Raw genomic sequence first — 17,272 nt, forward strand, 5'->3', positions numbered from 1 at the left:
GAATCACTTGCTCTTTTTCGTTGATAGTCCCCTTTTAGTTTAAAATGATCCTAATTTATACAAAAATTACATGTCCAATTTTTTGTTGTTAATACCTATTTTAAGCTTTAAATATTAATTTCTTAACCAAAGATAACCAATGCAAAAGCTAATGTAAAAAATATATCATTTTAAAAAGAACATTTTTAAAATAAATAATATTTTACCTACTAAATCAGCCAAATTTTATGATGTCTCTATCCTAATAAATTTAGGCCAAAGTTCTAATTACTTTTATTTATGAATAGGTATATTATATCTTAAAGAAAATCAAAAGATAAATAGTATGAGAACTACAACTGACAGTTTATAACTATTTTTCAAAAGTCAAAAAATATTATTTTTCTTAGGTTTTAAAACCACACTTTAAAGAAACAAATTTGAAGAACATAAAAAATCAACTGCTCGAAGCTGTAATTTCTGAGCTAAAAATAAAATGGTCACAACATGAACATGGAACCTGTTCTTTACGTGATCACATGTCAAAACTAGTTCTATACTTAATCCTATTATAGAACTGGTTCTATACTTGATCACATGATAGAACTAGTTCTGTATCTGATCACATGGCAGATCTAGTTCTATACATGATCACATGACAGAACTAGTTCTATTCTTGATCCCATTACAGAACTGGTTCTGTACTGGATCACATGACAGAACTAGTTCTACACTTGATAAGTTGATCACATGACAGAACTAGTTCTATACTTGATCACATGACAGAACTAGTTCTATACTTGATCACATGACACAATTAGTTCTATACTTAATCACACGACAGAACTAATTCTATCCTTGATCACATGACAGAACTAGTTCTACACTTAATCCCATAATAAAACTAGTTCTATATTAGATCACATGACAGAACTAGTTCTATACTTGATCCCATAAAAAAAACTATTTATATACTTGATCACATGACAGAACTAGTTCTATCCTTGATCAAATGACAGAACTAGTTCTATACTTGATCACATTACAAAACTAGTTCTATACTTGATCACATAACACAACTAGTTCTATACTTGATCACATAACACAACTAGTTCTATACTTGATCACATGACAGAACTAATTCTATACTTGATCACATGACAGAACTAGTTCTATACTTCATCACATGACAAAACTAGTTCTATACTTGATCATAGGACAGAACTAGTTCTACACTTGATCACATGACAGAAGTATACTTGATCACCTGACCAAAACAGGACCAGTATCACTATTATATCTATTTCTATACAGGATCACGTGACTGGTAAAACAGGATGTAACCGGTTTCTGAAGATTTCTGAATGTCTGTAGTGAGACCATAAAAGTCCTCGATAGTGGTTGGATCAATTTTGTCGACGACGTCATCGTCAAATAGCAACCAAAAGCCATAACTTTTTACTATAGAAATATAGTGACCCCTGAAATTAGAAAATAATGTGAATCTTTACATAATAATAAAAGGTTTTCATATAAAAAGAAAAAAAAATTATATGAATCTAAAGTATTAAAACATGTAATTTGTAAAAAAAAAGATTACAACATAAAAAAAACAAGAGATAATTTTTAATTTTCATTAGGTATTTAAGTACTTAAAAATACTTCGTGGGTGTACTTTTGAGCAAAAAATAAACTTTAAAACTGGCTTCATAAAAATTTAATTTCTGATTGATTAAAAAAACATAGAAGAAACTTACTTTCCTAAGGAGTAAATGTAATGTATAATACCTGTTAGGGCCGGTGCCACAGTGAATAACCGCGGCTACCAGATCATACAGTCTGTCTGGATTCTGGCAGTCATCTGAGGTATTGTACAGCCTCAACTCAAGAGGGAACACAACACGGTGGGACACCTGCACACAGAGATCAATTAAACAACAATGTAGCAAGTAGATGAATATTTATTACAGACAGCTTTCCGCGGATATTAAAAATGAAAAAGTATAAGAACAAAACTAGTAATAATTTTTAATTTTCATTTTAATATTCGTGGTAAATTGTCTGTAAACGTTGCTATACATGGTTTTTTTAGTATGGCTGAGAACCGGTTTTAATCCAGCGGATAATAATCGGTTTCAATGCCATAATATCAAAAATATTTCTTGATACTTCTAAAATATTCAGGGATCTTTGGAGACAAGAAAAGGGAGATTTGAAATCTGCATCAAATTTTAAGGATTTTTTTTTTATAAAATTCGTTTTTTGTATAATTCTTTATCTAAAAGCGGAAATACAATTTAAGTTAAATAATTTTGATTGGTGGATTGAAAATTATCTTCGCTCTGATAGGAGAAGCTTAAGTGTTGCACATCATTCAACCAATTAGAGCGCAGGTAGTTTCCAATCCACCTATCCTATTGGTCAAAATTTATTAACTTAAATTGTATTTCCGCTTTTAGATAAATAAATAATCATACAAAATAGAATTTTATAAAAATCCTTAATGTTTGATGCAGATTTCAAATCTCCCTCTAACATTAAAATTCCTTCCAACTTATATATCTAAATGTATATATCCGAAAAAATGATAAACAAAATTGACCCATCTGTAGTGAAATGTTATAAAAAATGCCAAAACTGGGAAACTGTTTTTAAAATGAGGTAAATCTAGGTATAATCGGCTAAATGGTTCTGTAACTTAAGGAGAAGGAATGGCTCTGAAGGTAGACGGGTCTAGCTGGGACGTGTTTTTAGATTGGAAGATCTGATCGAGAGAATATTTAAAAAGTTTTTAGGAAATTAAATTTTGTTACCTTTATCATTCTGTTGTATTGTTCTACAAACTTGAACCTCTTGAGGTGAATTGCAAGGATGGTGGGAAGTCTTTTTATCCTTATACGCTTGTGAGCCTCCTAAAATTAACGATAGAAATATATATATAATATTAGGCATCTTAGTGCAGAGGGTTTATTGGATGAGTTCCGAGTTTTAACTACGTTCGGTTAACCCGTGGCTGTTGCGTAACACGTTGCGCATCCGCTCTGTGTCGGGCAGGTGATATGTTTGAATCTCGGCCCGCTAACGCGTCATAACTAAAAATGGTTCCTAGCACGGCTATGTAAGGTGCGCGACATAAATAGTTAGAGATGTTGAAATGCCTTGGCCCAAAACAGACGCAACTCATTGATTGATTGATTGATTAGCCATAGTTTCTTAGGGTTTGGACCTAAGTAGTCATGGAGTAGGTTGAGATACTTTTGTATAGCCACTAGGGCTATCAAGCTCCACGTTCAAGCACATTATGACTTGAACCGCTATCTCATGAGAGCTACTCATTATTACCTCACCCTCGCCGAGGTTGGCAGGTGTCCCAAATTAAGTCACCGTAATGAATGACGCTCTCCGCAGAGGAGCTTGGGATAAGGAAAGTACTGATATTATGTACGTGACTATTAAGTATCCAAACTTACTCAATAATCCCCTTCTTACACAACCAGGGGAAGTTGCGTGATTGTTGCGAAGAGAAATTCGAGTCAACAAATGGAGAATTGAACTCGAACACTCACCACCGTAGCACAGTGTGTAACCACTGAGCCACGACGCCCCTGACGCAACTCATCACCATCCTCAGTTAGGACTTCTAGACAAAGGTCGTGCAATCAAAGATTTGGTCTATTGGATGTTACCTTACTTAATATCCAAGGCGATTGAGCGCATTACACTGCAATTCAAAGCGCAGAGTACTTTTATATGAAGAGTTGTACCTGATAAGAACGGCATGTATCACATTTGAATTTGTTATCAGCTCCACTCAAAGTTTCCAACTTGGAGAAACTCCGTAGGCAACTGCTGATTGATGTATTCTAGACAGATTATAGTTATTTTATTGTATCGTATTACAGACAGCTTTCCGTGGCTATTAAAATGAAAAATATAAGATTCCGCGGATATTAAAATGAAAAACTAAAATTAAAACCAGTGTAACAAAACTCATTTTCAGGGACATTTTTATTAACTGCTTTGCTAAGGTCATGCGAATTAAGCATTCAATAATCATATATAGGGTGATTTATAAAAAAAAAAACTTGTAAAAGGATTAAAAAATAAGAATTTTTGTTTATCTTATCACAGGGTGGGAATACAAAAAACCCACCCAAAAAAACCCACCCAGGGTTTTTTAAAAAACCCATTGAAAAAAAACCCAAGGTTTTTTGGGTTTTTGAAAAAACATTGAAATTTCACGTTAAAATTTACCAATTAAACCTCTATTTACTCAAAGACTAGGATCTAATAACATTTTAAAGCAAATTTTACCTAAAAAACGAAAAAAAAAAAAAAGTAGGGGGAGGGGGGGGATGTTAATGCAACCATCTCGTAATCAATGATTAAATGGCACTTAGAATTCGAATTTTGATCTGAAATTTTGCATGAATAATCCTTGGTAAGTCTTTTTTCCCTAAATCGAACAAAAAGTTGGAAAAGTAATGGCTAACGACTGGCAGCTCAGATGTTTTGCCATTTTTAGGCTATCTTAAGAGCAAATTAGTCACAAAACCTATCTCCACATAATACTTTTTGTCGCTCAAAAACCTTATCAAACGTTTCTAGCCGGTTGCTGTAGGAACTAGAAATTTTAAAAATGGTTATTGCTATCATTTAACATGAATTAAACCAAAATATGTTTTAAAAAGTTGATTCCTACGTAATTAATGATGAATTTGCCCTCAAAATAGGCAAAAAACGGCTAAACGGCTGAGCCGCCAGCCGTTACTTTTTCCAACTTTTTGTTCGACTTAGGGAAAATAGACCTACCAAGGATTACTCATGAAAAGTTTTAGATCCAAATTCGAATTCTAAGTGCCATTTAATCATTGATTACGAGATGGTTGCATTAACCCCCCACCCCCCCTTATAAAAATGATGCTCTACTTATTGTTCAAATGTTTATGAAATTACTTTCTCTCAAAACTTAATTTCAGAAAACGCTTTGCTACCTACTGAATTGATGATATAGGTATAAATTGTGTAAATTACATAATCGTAATTGATTTTTAAACTAAAACATAACAATTTATGAAAGGAAATAGTTACAGTGGCGTGCAGAGGGTTTTATTAAGGGGATGTAAAAAGGGGAATACCTTAATAATTTCTGGGAGGGGGGGGGGGGGTGTTGACAGCTTAGGAATAGAGGAGGAGGTTCCATGTTTTGAAGCTTTTAACCTCCCCTTCCCCTTAATAGAATATTTTGTGCACCGTTGCAAATAAGGGTTTATAATTGATCGAAATGCCAGTTGTTTTCATTATCTATCTTGTTTATTGTGAAATCTTGCTTACCTTTTACCTACAACAACATAAACATTAATATTTCATCAATATATCAAATGTATTTGACTCCTAAATCAAAAAACCCAATAAAACCCGAAAAAAACCCAATAAAACCCAGGGTTTTAAGGGTTTTTATGGGTTGGGTTGGGCTTTTTTAAAAAACCCTGGGTTTTTCCCCACCCTGTCTTATCATGAGTAAGTGTGAGCTCCCAGGGAATAAAATTTGAACTAGATATTTTTAATCTTAGTTTTCTCAAAATTTTGATTTTGTTGTATTTTTGGGTTGCCAGAAATGAAATCTACACATCTTGTATCAGCTAGATGACTTTGGTCTAGTCAAGATTGAAAATTTCAAACTTAACCTTTACAGTTATGAACTGTGCTTTCACTGTTTGTAAATGTTATTGCATGTACCTGGTCAATATTGATGCTAAGTTCGAAGAAGTCCTCATCCTTGGAGGTAATTGTTTCACAGTTCAAGCACCGAGTCTCACTCGTGAATATGCCCTGAAAATAAACTTATAAGAAAAACTCTTAATGTTTTTTGTTTGTTTGTCCGTTGATATCTTGCAAACCACTCAGCTTATGGTTTAGGCTGTTTGATATCTTTAAACTTCAGTCTTGGAATTAAAGGCTTCCTATTAATTAGGTACGTTACTATGGAAGTGTTTGATAGATCCTAAGTTCTAATTAAAGCCAACCTAATAAAGGGAACTTAACAATAGGGCATAAAAAAATCCAACGAAACTTTAACACGTTTCCTGAAATATACTAAATTCTAAACTAAAACTCAGGGATCTAAAGGGATAAGACAATGGCTGATAAATTGATGTAGGACATCCCGATTCCCCAATTACCCCTTCTGTTGATTACAATTAATGGCTGAAACGTTTGGACACTCAACTTAAGGAACCAACCAATCAAAATTAAATAAAAGTCCTCAAAACTGTTGAGCCAACAAATAAGTGAAAGTTATTATAAAACTTTTGGGACAAGCGTAATATTCAGCTTATTGTCTCCTCCCTACTTGATTAAAACTTCCTCATATTTTGTATACATAGTTGAAATTAAGTAGATTATCACCTGAAATATATCACATATCCAGGTCTGACTAGTTTGTGACGACTGTTGCTGGCTACCTCCCCCCAGGGAGCCAGTGGAACAGCTTCCCCCATCTCCCTCCGCGCTCTCCTCCCCGTCGGCTCCGTCCGTCTTCCTGGCGGAGTCGGCAGCCCCCTCCTTCTTGCCCTGCTCTGCTAGCAAAATTTCGTTCACGTGATTGATCAGAAAGTTGAGGAATTCGTGAGCATCCTGAAATATTCATTCGGTAACTATTTAACTTCTGAACTGTTGATCTACAAATATGCTAAAATTACCTATTTTAAATTTGTTTTAGTATATGAAAATGAAAAAATAGTTACCTAACCTTTCCCTTAAATAAAATATTTAGTCTAGAGTAGATTGATATATTAAGGTCATATTAATTTAACCACCATAATCCTAAGACTAAACATTCAATAGAGCTACCTATAAAAAATTGTTTTTGAGAAAGGGGGAAAAATAACATTATTGTGTTGTTCATAAATCATCTCAATGAAAAGATTAAAGTTTTAGTCAAATCTGTAGTTCTCGAAATTTACTCATTCAAGTGCAAATGAAAATTATTAAAATTATAAAATAACTTACATGTTGATTGTAATTATCAAACGAAGTCTTTTCTTTCCTTAACCTGTAAGAAAAAAGTATATTTTCATTTTTAACTTTCAAAATACTATCACAGTAAAAAAAATATTTTGTGAAGTTTTTTATTTGTTATGATTATTTCAATGTAACAAATTAAATTTCTGGCTAACAGATAGACAGATTAGGTTTTAGTTTCTGGGTTATTTACCTACATGGAGACACTAAGCTGTTTTTTTTATAATTACTTTGAAGAAAGGTAGGCCAACCTTTCAAAGATAAATAGCCCCCAGAGAATTAACTCTTTTTATCCCATTTTTCGCTTTTCCATTTTAAGACAAAAATACTTCTCACTTACTTATGGCGAATCCCTAGAGGCATAAGGCAAAGCACATATCATTGTAACAAAAAAAAATTGCAAGATTAGGACTTAAAAATGAGAAAATATATTCCTTGCGATAAATTTCTTTGGTGCAATGGATCCGACTCGTCTCTTCTGCGTAACAATACTGTGGAACAGGTCGGCTAACAAGGATAACAACGACTCTTTCGGCCGCTTATTCTTCGCTTTATACTCTAGCACCTGCAATACAACAATGATAATATTTAGAATATACGTGGAAATACGAGAGAAAAGTTTGTCATCAATTAAGTTGCTAACAAGGACATCATTTATTGGTCAGTTCGTTTGTCAAGTAGAAAGGTAGGGGATGGGGTAAAGGGGGTGGACAGGGGGTATCATTATTTTTTCTGAAAATATTACTAAACTTTGGGGACTAGAATAGTAAACAGAACAATGCTCCTCCCCCCCCCCCCCTTGTAAGGAATCACTAAAATACTGAATTACCTACCTAAGTTACGTGATTAAATATTTTTCATTTAAAATATCTCTTTCTAATTATTTTATTACCTTTTCTCTGAATGGTTTACAGAAGAATAACGCCTGAAGAACAGAGTTGGAATAACAAGTGTTGCCAAAGTTAACCTAAAGATAATAAATTCATAAAAAATGTTCTCAAACATTTTTAAGAGACAATAAAAATTTACCAAATTATAAATAGATAAAAAGAAAAAAAATCTTGCTTGTTTAAACATCAATTCAAGTTCAAATAAAGTTTTGCGAAATAAAGACAGTATTACAACGTTAAAATTAGACAAAACAGTTGCTTTAATGTACAGGATCTTAAAAAACGAACAGTATCCTTTATCTATGTATATAGAAAGTCTAAGGATGTATAGGGGTGCACACAAAACCTCAACCCCCCCCCTTTCCCTTAACAAAAAAAAACCTTGGACGTCCTTGATTTAGATGCTTTTCTTTGTGATTAACGATACACTCAAAATCTTTAAAAAATACATTCCTTTTGAAAAAACACACACACATTAGAAAAAAAAAATTACCAGTCCGAAGTAATGCTCATTCTGTGGAAACTGATCCGAGCCAATATCCTTTTCTAGCTGACTGGCTGTTGACCCCATGGTACATGGTATCAGCCTGTCACTGATCCTTCTCCTGATAGAAAATATAAACTTATTAGAAACTATGTTGACACCCATGGTACAAGGTATCAGCCTGTCACTGATCCTTCTCCTGATAGAAAATATAAACTTATTAGAAACTATGTTGACACCCATGGTACAAGGTATCAGCCTGTCACTGATCCTTCTCCTGTAGTAAATATAAACTTATTAGAAACTATGTTGACACCCATGGTACATGGTATAAGCCTATCACTTTTCCTGATAGTTAACAAAACTTTTGAAATCGCAATATTTCTATAATAGTCGGCCTGAAAAAAAAATTTCTGAAGCTGGTCATAAAAAAAAATAATGGTTTTCAAAAGTCCTGGGTTTATGTAACGTTATATAAAGATTTAGTCGCTCCATGGTAAATTTGATAAAAGGACACAGTTGAATTGTCATAGCAAAGAATAAAAAGATAGATAATATAAAAAAATTAAAAGAAAACACCAAACCTTTAAAAAGTTTATGTTTTTTAAAGCATGGCCGACAGAAAGACATCCAAATTTCCCCCATAGCGTTAAAGATTGGATGAGGGACAGACAAAGTGAGTTATAAAGTAGCTTCATTACTAAAAAAATTATACCTTATATCAGACATACATGCAATTCAAAAGGTCCCACTTTCTTTAAACCATTTCAAATCTGAAATATTTTCAGTTTATTATTATTACTATGATCACAAATTTTCATGTTCTATCTTAATTAGGCAAAAAATATTAATGTTAAGTCTTATTTTGAAATTATGAGAATGAAATCAAAATTCAGGCTTCTAAAATTAATTTGTAGTTTTAAAATAAGTATAATTTTTTTCACCAAATAAAAGTTCTTTTCTTCAAATATACATAGAATAAGCGTATTGTTTACTTTAATACAGGTTTTTTTTCACAGCAAAGTTTAAAATAATTTTCAGGCACTTTGTTATTTAATCATTTAATTGTTACGTATGATATAATACAAAAGTTTTAAAAATGTGTTAATTATTGGATCAGATTATATTATAATTTTATCTTAAGAAACAAAAAGCCTCTTTAAAAATATCATCTTTTTGTTATTTAAAAACAGATATTGAACAGCAAAAAAAAAAAATAAAGATAACTTCTTTTGTGTGTCGTTACTAACTTATAAATGGAAACAAAAGAGTTTTAAACTATTCATTTTAAGAAGATTCAGTAAAATAAAAATCTTTCAAATAAAAATAAAAATGTAAAGTTGTTTTAATTGTCGATATTGAATTTTCAAGTATTTAATTTTGCTTGCAGTTAAATTCGTCATATTGTTTGTCATATTTCTGTTTATTTGCTTGTTGTTAAATGGCAGCCCCTTCCACACCTATGCTCCCATCAGCAGTGTTGCCACCAACATTACTACCTCCCCCAGCTGGACCAACAACTTCATGGATAAGCTTGAACCTGTCCTCCTTGACCACCAGGTGTCTGATGATCCTGTCCTGTGAGCTAGCACTGTAAGTCTTCTCTCCTCTGGCTATCTTGGCCAGCATCCGCTCTGAGAGCCCGCAATCATTGAGATTGGCGGACGCGAAGGCTGCCTGACCCTGACATGACTCGGGAACACTACAAAAAGTAACGCGCATTAGTTTAAATAAAAACTTTGTCTTAAATGCACATAAAAATAATTGTGGCATTTTAGATTAGGAGCAGACTATATTAAGACATCCTGAAAAAAAATATGACAGTTTCATAAAAAAGGTAGGTACTAAAAGTTCTGCAGTGCCTTCGGCATCAAAGGGCACTGTATTCGAAGGGTAGAGAGGGGCAGAAAAATACCCTAAATCAATCCCAAGACTTAAATCTATAAATATAACTAGCCTAAAACTATCCTGAGACCAATGTGAATCTTATCTAAAATGGAAAAAACAATAAATTCAGAAGATATCGACCAGATTATGTAATAAGATTACCCAGACAGTTTTTAGTAGCGAAGCTACTGTATAATTCGAAATGTCCGTCCGTCCGTCCGTCTGAGAAAGAAAGGGGGAAACGTGATTTTCTCAGCTGCTATGAAAGATAGAGAGCTGAAATTTTCAGGGATTATCTATGTTAACATTCTTCATATTTTCACCAAGTTTCATTAAGATTCATCAGTTAGTTGGGGTGCTAGATTGATTCCTACATTTTTAAGTTTTCATGATTTTATAAACTCCTATACAACATAGCCGGCTGAAATTTCAGGGATTAAATACTTTCATATTTTGCATACTTTTGTTAATTTTTATCGAGATTTGCTTATTGGTTGGGGTGCTAGTTTGATTCCTAGATTTTTAGGTTTTTATGATTTTCTGTACTCCTATTTTAGATAGACGGCTGATATTTTTAGGGATAAAATAAGTTCACAATTTACTTATCCCTACAAAATTTTATTGAAATTTGCTAATTTGTTGAGGTGCTAGATCGTTTATATGATTTTCACGAAATCTTACAAGGTTTCGTGATTTTTTAGTTTAATGTTTTTTTTATGAAACAGCAATAAAGTTCATACTTTTTTAGCTTCGCTACTTATGGATGTTGTCATCCTTGTTTTAAAATATAAATATAAATATAGTTAGCTTGTTTTCTCTGTTTCATTTGATCTTTTTAGATGATAAAAAAAATTTAATAAATATAACCTGAAAACAGTAAGACTAAGTGTATCTTCTTGTGTTCTAGTTTTGACAGTGAAATCTTTGTTGTACTGGGCGGATAATTGAGTTAAACATTGGAATGTGTGTGGAAGAATTGGACCTAAATAAAAAAGCTAACACCATTAGAAATAAGCATTGACAAGGAAGGGGGGGGAGGGTTAAGTTCTAAAACTTTTGCGTAAACAGGGAAAATAGGCTTTGTCTTAGTAGTGAGAGGAAAGATTATTTGGCGAAAAAGTTTCCTTTTAGGATGTAGTTTCCATTTATTTCAGAAAAAAAAATTTTTGTCAAATAATCTAGGTAAGACAAAGCCTATACTCTCTGTTTACGCAAAAGTGTGAGAACACCCCATCCCCCCCTATTGATTGTTCTATAATAACACTAGCATCTGCAATAACTATGATTTCAAGAAGGAACACGAAACTGTAATATAGAAATATTATAGATAATTCTAACCATATCATGATGTACAGTTAGAGTAAGTGCGTAACAAAAAATTTTATAAAAAAATTCTGATTTAAATTCCTACCCCTACTGACCTGTTACATCTATCTGGAAAGCCTTAGGGTGACCGGCCCTGCCACCAATAGTATGCTCCTTTATCTTCAGAGACTTCATTGTGGCGCCAGGAAAAGCAACAGGTGCCAGAATTGTGGGTGGCAACTCATTCGGCCCCTGGCTCAGCTTCGCGTTCAGCAGGTAGTTCAGCAAGGATTGACACTCAACACCCTCGATGAAGACAAGCGAGTCTGACCGACCATCCAACACAACTTTACTCTGGGCCGTGTTCTTTAAAGCTGTAGTGCTTGTGGCGAAACCTGAATTTAAAAAAAAGGGAGTAAGTCATCAAGAAATAAAAAAGTAATGATAGATAACGACATATTTTAAATTGTACAGGAAATATTCCACAAATTAATTATAGTAAAAAAAGATAATTCAAAAGAGCTCAGGTCAGATTATATAATGATTAATGGAAACTGTAAAGCCCACAGATTAAACTGTTTTTAACCTATTTTTAAAACATATATCAAAAATATACTATGACACCAGTAGAATCGAACTGCAGAGCCTAAATTTGAATTAAGAGCAAAAGGTCTTTTTTTATTTGGTTAAAATTCATAGCTTTTAGAGTGTTTTGCTTCATAAATATTGTATTCTGGTATAGAGTAAAATTAGGCCTTTTGATTTCATCTAAATTAATTCATTAAAAAGTTAATTCATTGCAACATATCAATGAATTAACATTATCATGTTTGTTTTCTATCACTTATTTAAAACACATAAAAATTGGCTGTAAAGGGTTAAATAAATTGAGATGACAACAAATGTTTATGCAATACAACAAATTTATTTTTGTCGCATATACAAATATGATATAATATAAGATTATTCAAACTTATTTTTTAAAATATTTTTTAAAAGTATGTATCTTTTATGTGTATGGTTTTCATTCTTTTCATTTTAATTAAATAAAAATTATTTAACTACATTGGAAATAAGTCACTTTGTGAAAACACTCTTGTTTGAAATGTAAAGAATTGAAATGAAAGAAGACTTCTTATTGGTTCAGACTTCAGAATTATATGTTTTATTGTATATGTTAGATTTTTCAATGAAATTAATTGTTTTAGAAAAAAAATATTTCCATTGAACAGAGTAATGTTTTTTTTATTGTATCAATATAAAGTGAATTATATAAATTGTTCTAAAAGCTACAATATTACCCCGAGTAAAAAGACCTTTTGCTCTAGTCAAAATGACCAGAGCAACATTAACAATTAATTTTTAAATCCCCCAAAAAAAGTTTATTGGGGACTTAATTCAAATTTGGGCTCTGCAGTCTGATTCTATAGGTGTCCTAGTATATTTTTGACCATCCATTCAAAAATAGGTTAAAAACAGTTTAACTGTAAAGCCCATAAAACACTGATACCTGGTAATGAATCCGCCTCAATGCCCAGACTCTCCAAAATATCATCTGCTCCGCCCCTTAACACAGCCTTCTCTTTCTCCTTCTCTATATCACAATCACCTTCCTCTGTCTTGTTCTTCTCCTCATCTCCATTGCCACCCCCACCCTCTCCCCCTTCGTCGGGATCTTCCTTTTTAAGAGGCATTGTAAATTCAACATCTTCGGCTCCGAGTGCTTTTCTGTTGTACACATAAGTTTAGAAATTTAAGTTTATCACAATAATAAATATTTAGGTAGGTACCTATCAAATATATTTTTTAAAATACTGAATAAAACATTTGCTTTTCTTATATGTATATAAGGCTGGCAGTTTAACAAAACATCTAGAAATTATAGTAACTATCCTAAGGTATATGAAGAGAGAAGAGGAAATATTATAGAAAATAAAACATAAAGTGGCTAGGTAGGTACATTATTTTCAATCTTTATAAATGGCAATAATATGATATATCTATTTAATTTCTAACTATATTCCTTAATCCATGTGTAGTAGGAGTCATAAGAGCTAGAATTTGCTGTGAGCCAGCCACACCTGCAGCCCTGAACAGGCAGGTAAACAGCTGGGTGCACACGTAGAAATATGGACACTGACCAGCCTTTACCAGCTGGTACACAGACTGCAGGCTGTGAATCCATTCAGAGATGGCACCACGATGAATCTCCTGGCCTAGGTTGATCTTATCTAGTCTTGTTTGGCGAAATCTAAAATATAAAAACATGTAAAGTTCCGTGACAAAGTATGGATAACGTTATTAAAATGACATAATGATCCTAGATTTATAATAGTATAGAGCATTTGAAAAGCTCCGAAAATATATCAATGGTGTATTTTTTGGGTATTATCGGTTCTTCTTCAGGGGCGTTTCGTCATATTTTCACAGTAGCTTTTGATAAGTTATTTTAGGTTTGGTTCGGTAAGTGTTAATGATTGCCCCAGCAGGGCTAGAAATAGGAGAAAACACGACAAAACGCCCCTTAAGAGGCGAAGTCACGAAACCGACAATACCCTAATTTTCTAGCTATAGTGCATATACTATCTAATATAATCTGCAGTTTTTAGGAGCTACTCAAAAAATTTTTATCTTTTATCTTTGACAGGGGTTTTGTAACCTATTCTATGTATTTCTGTGGATTTTAGACTTATTAGCCCTGTATTAACATACATTAAAGGAGACAAACTGAAAGGATCAATAAAGTAACAGTGTCAAGCTACTTTGTTATATTGAATTATAGAGAAACTGAAATGTTACCTTGGAAAAAGTGTGACACCGGGAAGAGATGGAAACTGCCAGTAATGACAATTTGAATAGAACTGAGACGTTGCTGATGTGTCCAAACAATGTTTTCCCTGAATATTTTACAATTTAATAAGATAAATATATTCTCTAGGTACCTAATGAGAATAATAATTAAAGGCTAGCACGTATTGAGAGGTACATAATAAATTGACCAGAATGCATAACTTATTCCTATTTAACGAAGAAATTTTCCTCATATCTATAACGTTTTTGATAACGTTTCCTCATCAAGAGGTTGGTTGTCTTAATAATACAAAAGGATATTTTACAAAGATTAGCTCTATGATAATGCTATCAACTTTATCGCAAGTTAGGTATATATTATATTTATAACTAACAATTTATTTTAAATAATGTTAATTCAACCACAAAAATGTAAAAGGCAAAAAATTATCCACCTTTGATATTTCGAGACATCTGACACTGGATGTAACGGAGCTGGCAACCTGAACACTGGAAAGATGTTCGCTCCACAGCCAGGGGTGGGGGCTCACATATGTCACCCGGTTTTTCAAAGACCAATCTATTGGAAGATCTGACAGAGGTCTGGAATCTATAAGAGAAAGTAATTTATCATTATTATCTCATTAAATGCCATGCATAAAAACAAATCGGTAATTTTTAATATGAAAAATGGTATCAGGAAATAAAGTAACACAAACCTTGAAGATGACTTGAGGCATTATTTTGAACAGCACCTTGAGATCTTGAACCAGTTAGGGGCGAAGCAGTTTCAGAAATGAAACGCTGCTTGGATAATTCTCCTGGCGAATTAAACTGTACATTAATATCACTTAAACGTTGCCGTTTGTCGTCGTTTACATTATCAACAGTTGAAAAGGGATTGCGCCGCTTGACTCCACTGTTGCTCTGTTGTGTAGGAGGTGGTGTGGAAGTGTTAGAAATTGTTGATGATACTGGTAGGGATGTGTTTAAGCTTGGAGAGCCTGTTGAGCATTTTTTGACTGGACCCTTCCGAAGTTTGAAGGTTTTCTTTGGTTCTGCAAAGCTGACATTTTCAGCCATACCTGCAAATAATCCCTTCGTTGATTAAATCAAGATTTCTAATACAGAGTCAAAATAAAATGATTCATATGAACTTTTTATTGGATGTAGAATATACGTGGATAGTATTAAAGTATAGTATATATTACAGAGGAAATTAAAACTATCGTCAATTTAGGATGCTATTTCCCCTGTTATTTATTTGTCAGCTAGTTCGTTCATCCATTAGAAGGGAGAGGGTCGTTATTTAAGCCAGCTATAAGTTAATTCACTTTGTGAGGGTAAATGATAATCTAGTGCATGAAAGAACCAAGTAATTATAAATCGCGACCATTGTTACTTTATAAATAAGTCCAAACAAATATCAAAGCCAAATTTATTTTAGAATAATTATTCATTTCAGTGACATAAGAAGTATGGATCATCTCTATGAAAAAAAAACGCTATTAAGGTTGGCAAACTTAATTAAACAAATTTTAATATAAAAATCTCCCTAGTTTTTTCACTTGCTTAAACTATAGGTGATTAAAAAGTATTATGTTACGATGTTTTTATCATATAATATACAAATAAATATAAAACATACAATATTTTGATTATTTAACAATTAATTACACTAAAAGTATTTGTTTATTATGGAAAACTGGAATTATTTACAAACTTTTTTTCTGCTGCGCGTTTATTCAATTATGCCGCGTAAAGTTTCTTTCTTTACAATGTCGTCTTTTTTGGGATAAGGATTATTAATACATTCCTCAAAAATCAATAAATTAATTGTCGAACTTTTAAATAATTATACAAAGTAAAGCTAATATGCAAAACGATATTCATATATTTGAAATATATTTGAATATTGCCTAACTAATGGAAAAATAAAAATCATAACCAAATTCATTATTTTTGTGTAAAGATATTGATATTAAAATTTTATGAAAATTTCATTAAATTCCTTCTATATTATCGGAATTTAAAAAATGAACCAGAATATTATTACTAAGAGGTTAATTGCACTAACTTTAATCTTGACCAGACCAACATTAAGCTTTCTGAATAAAGCTAGATTTTTTGACATGGAAAAAAAATGTTCTTATTTTTTAAATTCTCAATATTTTTAGCTAGCATCTAGCATATGATTGCTTCGTTCCTAGTCTTTAGGGGAGGGAAAGGGAGGTCAGAAAATAGCGCAAGGTATCTATTAAGCTTTTATAAAAAGTAAAACAAAATCGGACCAGCAATTTCCGAGATCTTTGACTTAAAAGAAAAATATTACTTTATGTTATAGGATAGCAAGTAATATACCTTTACTGATCCTTACATAAATAATATGATTTTCAAGAAATATTTCAATGTTTGAGCTCTCTAGCTTAAAAAAGGCATAGCTACTCTATAATTACGGTCAAATTGATTTAATGATGCAATAATTTATTTTGTTCTTTAAAATGTTGTCATATTTGTTACAAGAAATTCTAAAGAAAAAATATTTTCCAAAAAAAATTCTTGAAAATTAAACTTTACCCTGGGGTTTACTTTCTCCTGTCAATGTTGTATCAAACAAGCTAAATAATAACCTAAAACCAGGGCTCGGCAGCCAATGCCAAACCCGCATTCAGCCACAAATCTATCAAAAGGCTGTTTTCTATTCAGGAATAAGGTATAGCCAACAAGCGAAATAAATCTAAAATTATATTTTAGATAAAAAGGTTGTCAATTCTACTATGTGTTGTCCACCAACGACAGCTGGAAATCACGTATAGGTTTCGTTTTTTTGTACGAGTTAATTTCGGTGTTAGTATCAGCTGTTTCGATTAATTAACTGATACAGACGAGCAACCTAAATGGGCAACTGCAAGAC

The 17,272-nt window shown here is 32.5% G+C and overlaps 2 protein-coding genes across 5 annotated transcripts; both read right to left on the reverse strand.

Annotated features, from left to right (window-relative positions):
- Window positions 1–212: 212 nt before the first annotated feature.
- Usp12-46 (Ubiquitin-specific protease 12/46) lies at window positions 213–9,173 on the reverse strand. 4 transcript variants are annotated; one of them, XM_080156855.1, is made up of 12 exons: window positions 9,092–9,173; window positions 8,386–8,497; window positions 7,895–7,969; window positions 7,436–7,567; window positions 6,991–7,032; window positions 6,388–6,615; window positions 5,719–5,811; window positions 3,744–3,842; window positions 2,793–2,891; window positions 1,768–1,892; window positions 1,247–1,460; window positions 213–545 (listed from the first exon to the last, which is right to left on the reverse strand). In XM_080156855.1, exons 1-11 carry the CDS (start codon window positions 9,103–9,105, stop codon window positions 1,286–1,288), a joined length of 1,194 nt encoding a protein of 397 aa, XP_080012981.1. In that variant the 5' UTR covers window positions 9,106–9,173; the 3' UTR covers window positions 213–545; window positions 1,247–1,285. The 4 variants fall into 4 exon arrangements, with proteins under 4 accessions (XP_080012981.1, XP_080012984.1, XP_080012983.1 ...); XM_080156858.1 differs by having other exon boundaries at window positions 215–464; window positions 1,252–1,460; XM_080156857.1 differs by having other exon boundaries at window positions 215–464.
- On the reverse strand, window positions 9,149–15,476 carry hd (humpty dumpty). Its single transcript, XM_080156841.1, has 8 exons — window positions 15,078–15,476; window positions 14,814–14,968; window positions 14,368–14,465; window positions 13,592–13,819; window positions 13,079–13,296; window positions 11,685–11,963; window positions 11,131–11,245; window positions 9,149–10,078 (listed from the first exon to the last, which is right to left on the reverse strand). The coding sequence occupies exons 1-8, from the start codon at window positions 15,439–15,441 to the stop codon at window positions 9,814–9,816; spliced, it is 1,722 nt and encodes a 573-aa protein (XP_080012967.1). The 5' UTR covers window positions 15,442–15,476; the 3' UTR covers window positions 9,149–9,813.
- Window positions 15,477–17,272: the final 1,796 nt, after the last annotated feature.

Source organism: Acartia tonsa, chromosome 4 (assembly GCF_053477335.1).
Source record: "Acartia tonsa isolate MP-2025a chromosome 4, ASM5347733v1, whole genome shotgun sequence".
NCBI classification, from domain to species: Eukaryota; Metazoa; Arthropoda; class Copepoda; order Calanoida; family Acartiidae; genus Acartia; species Acartia tonsa.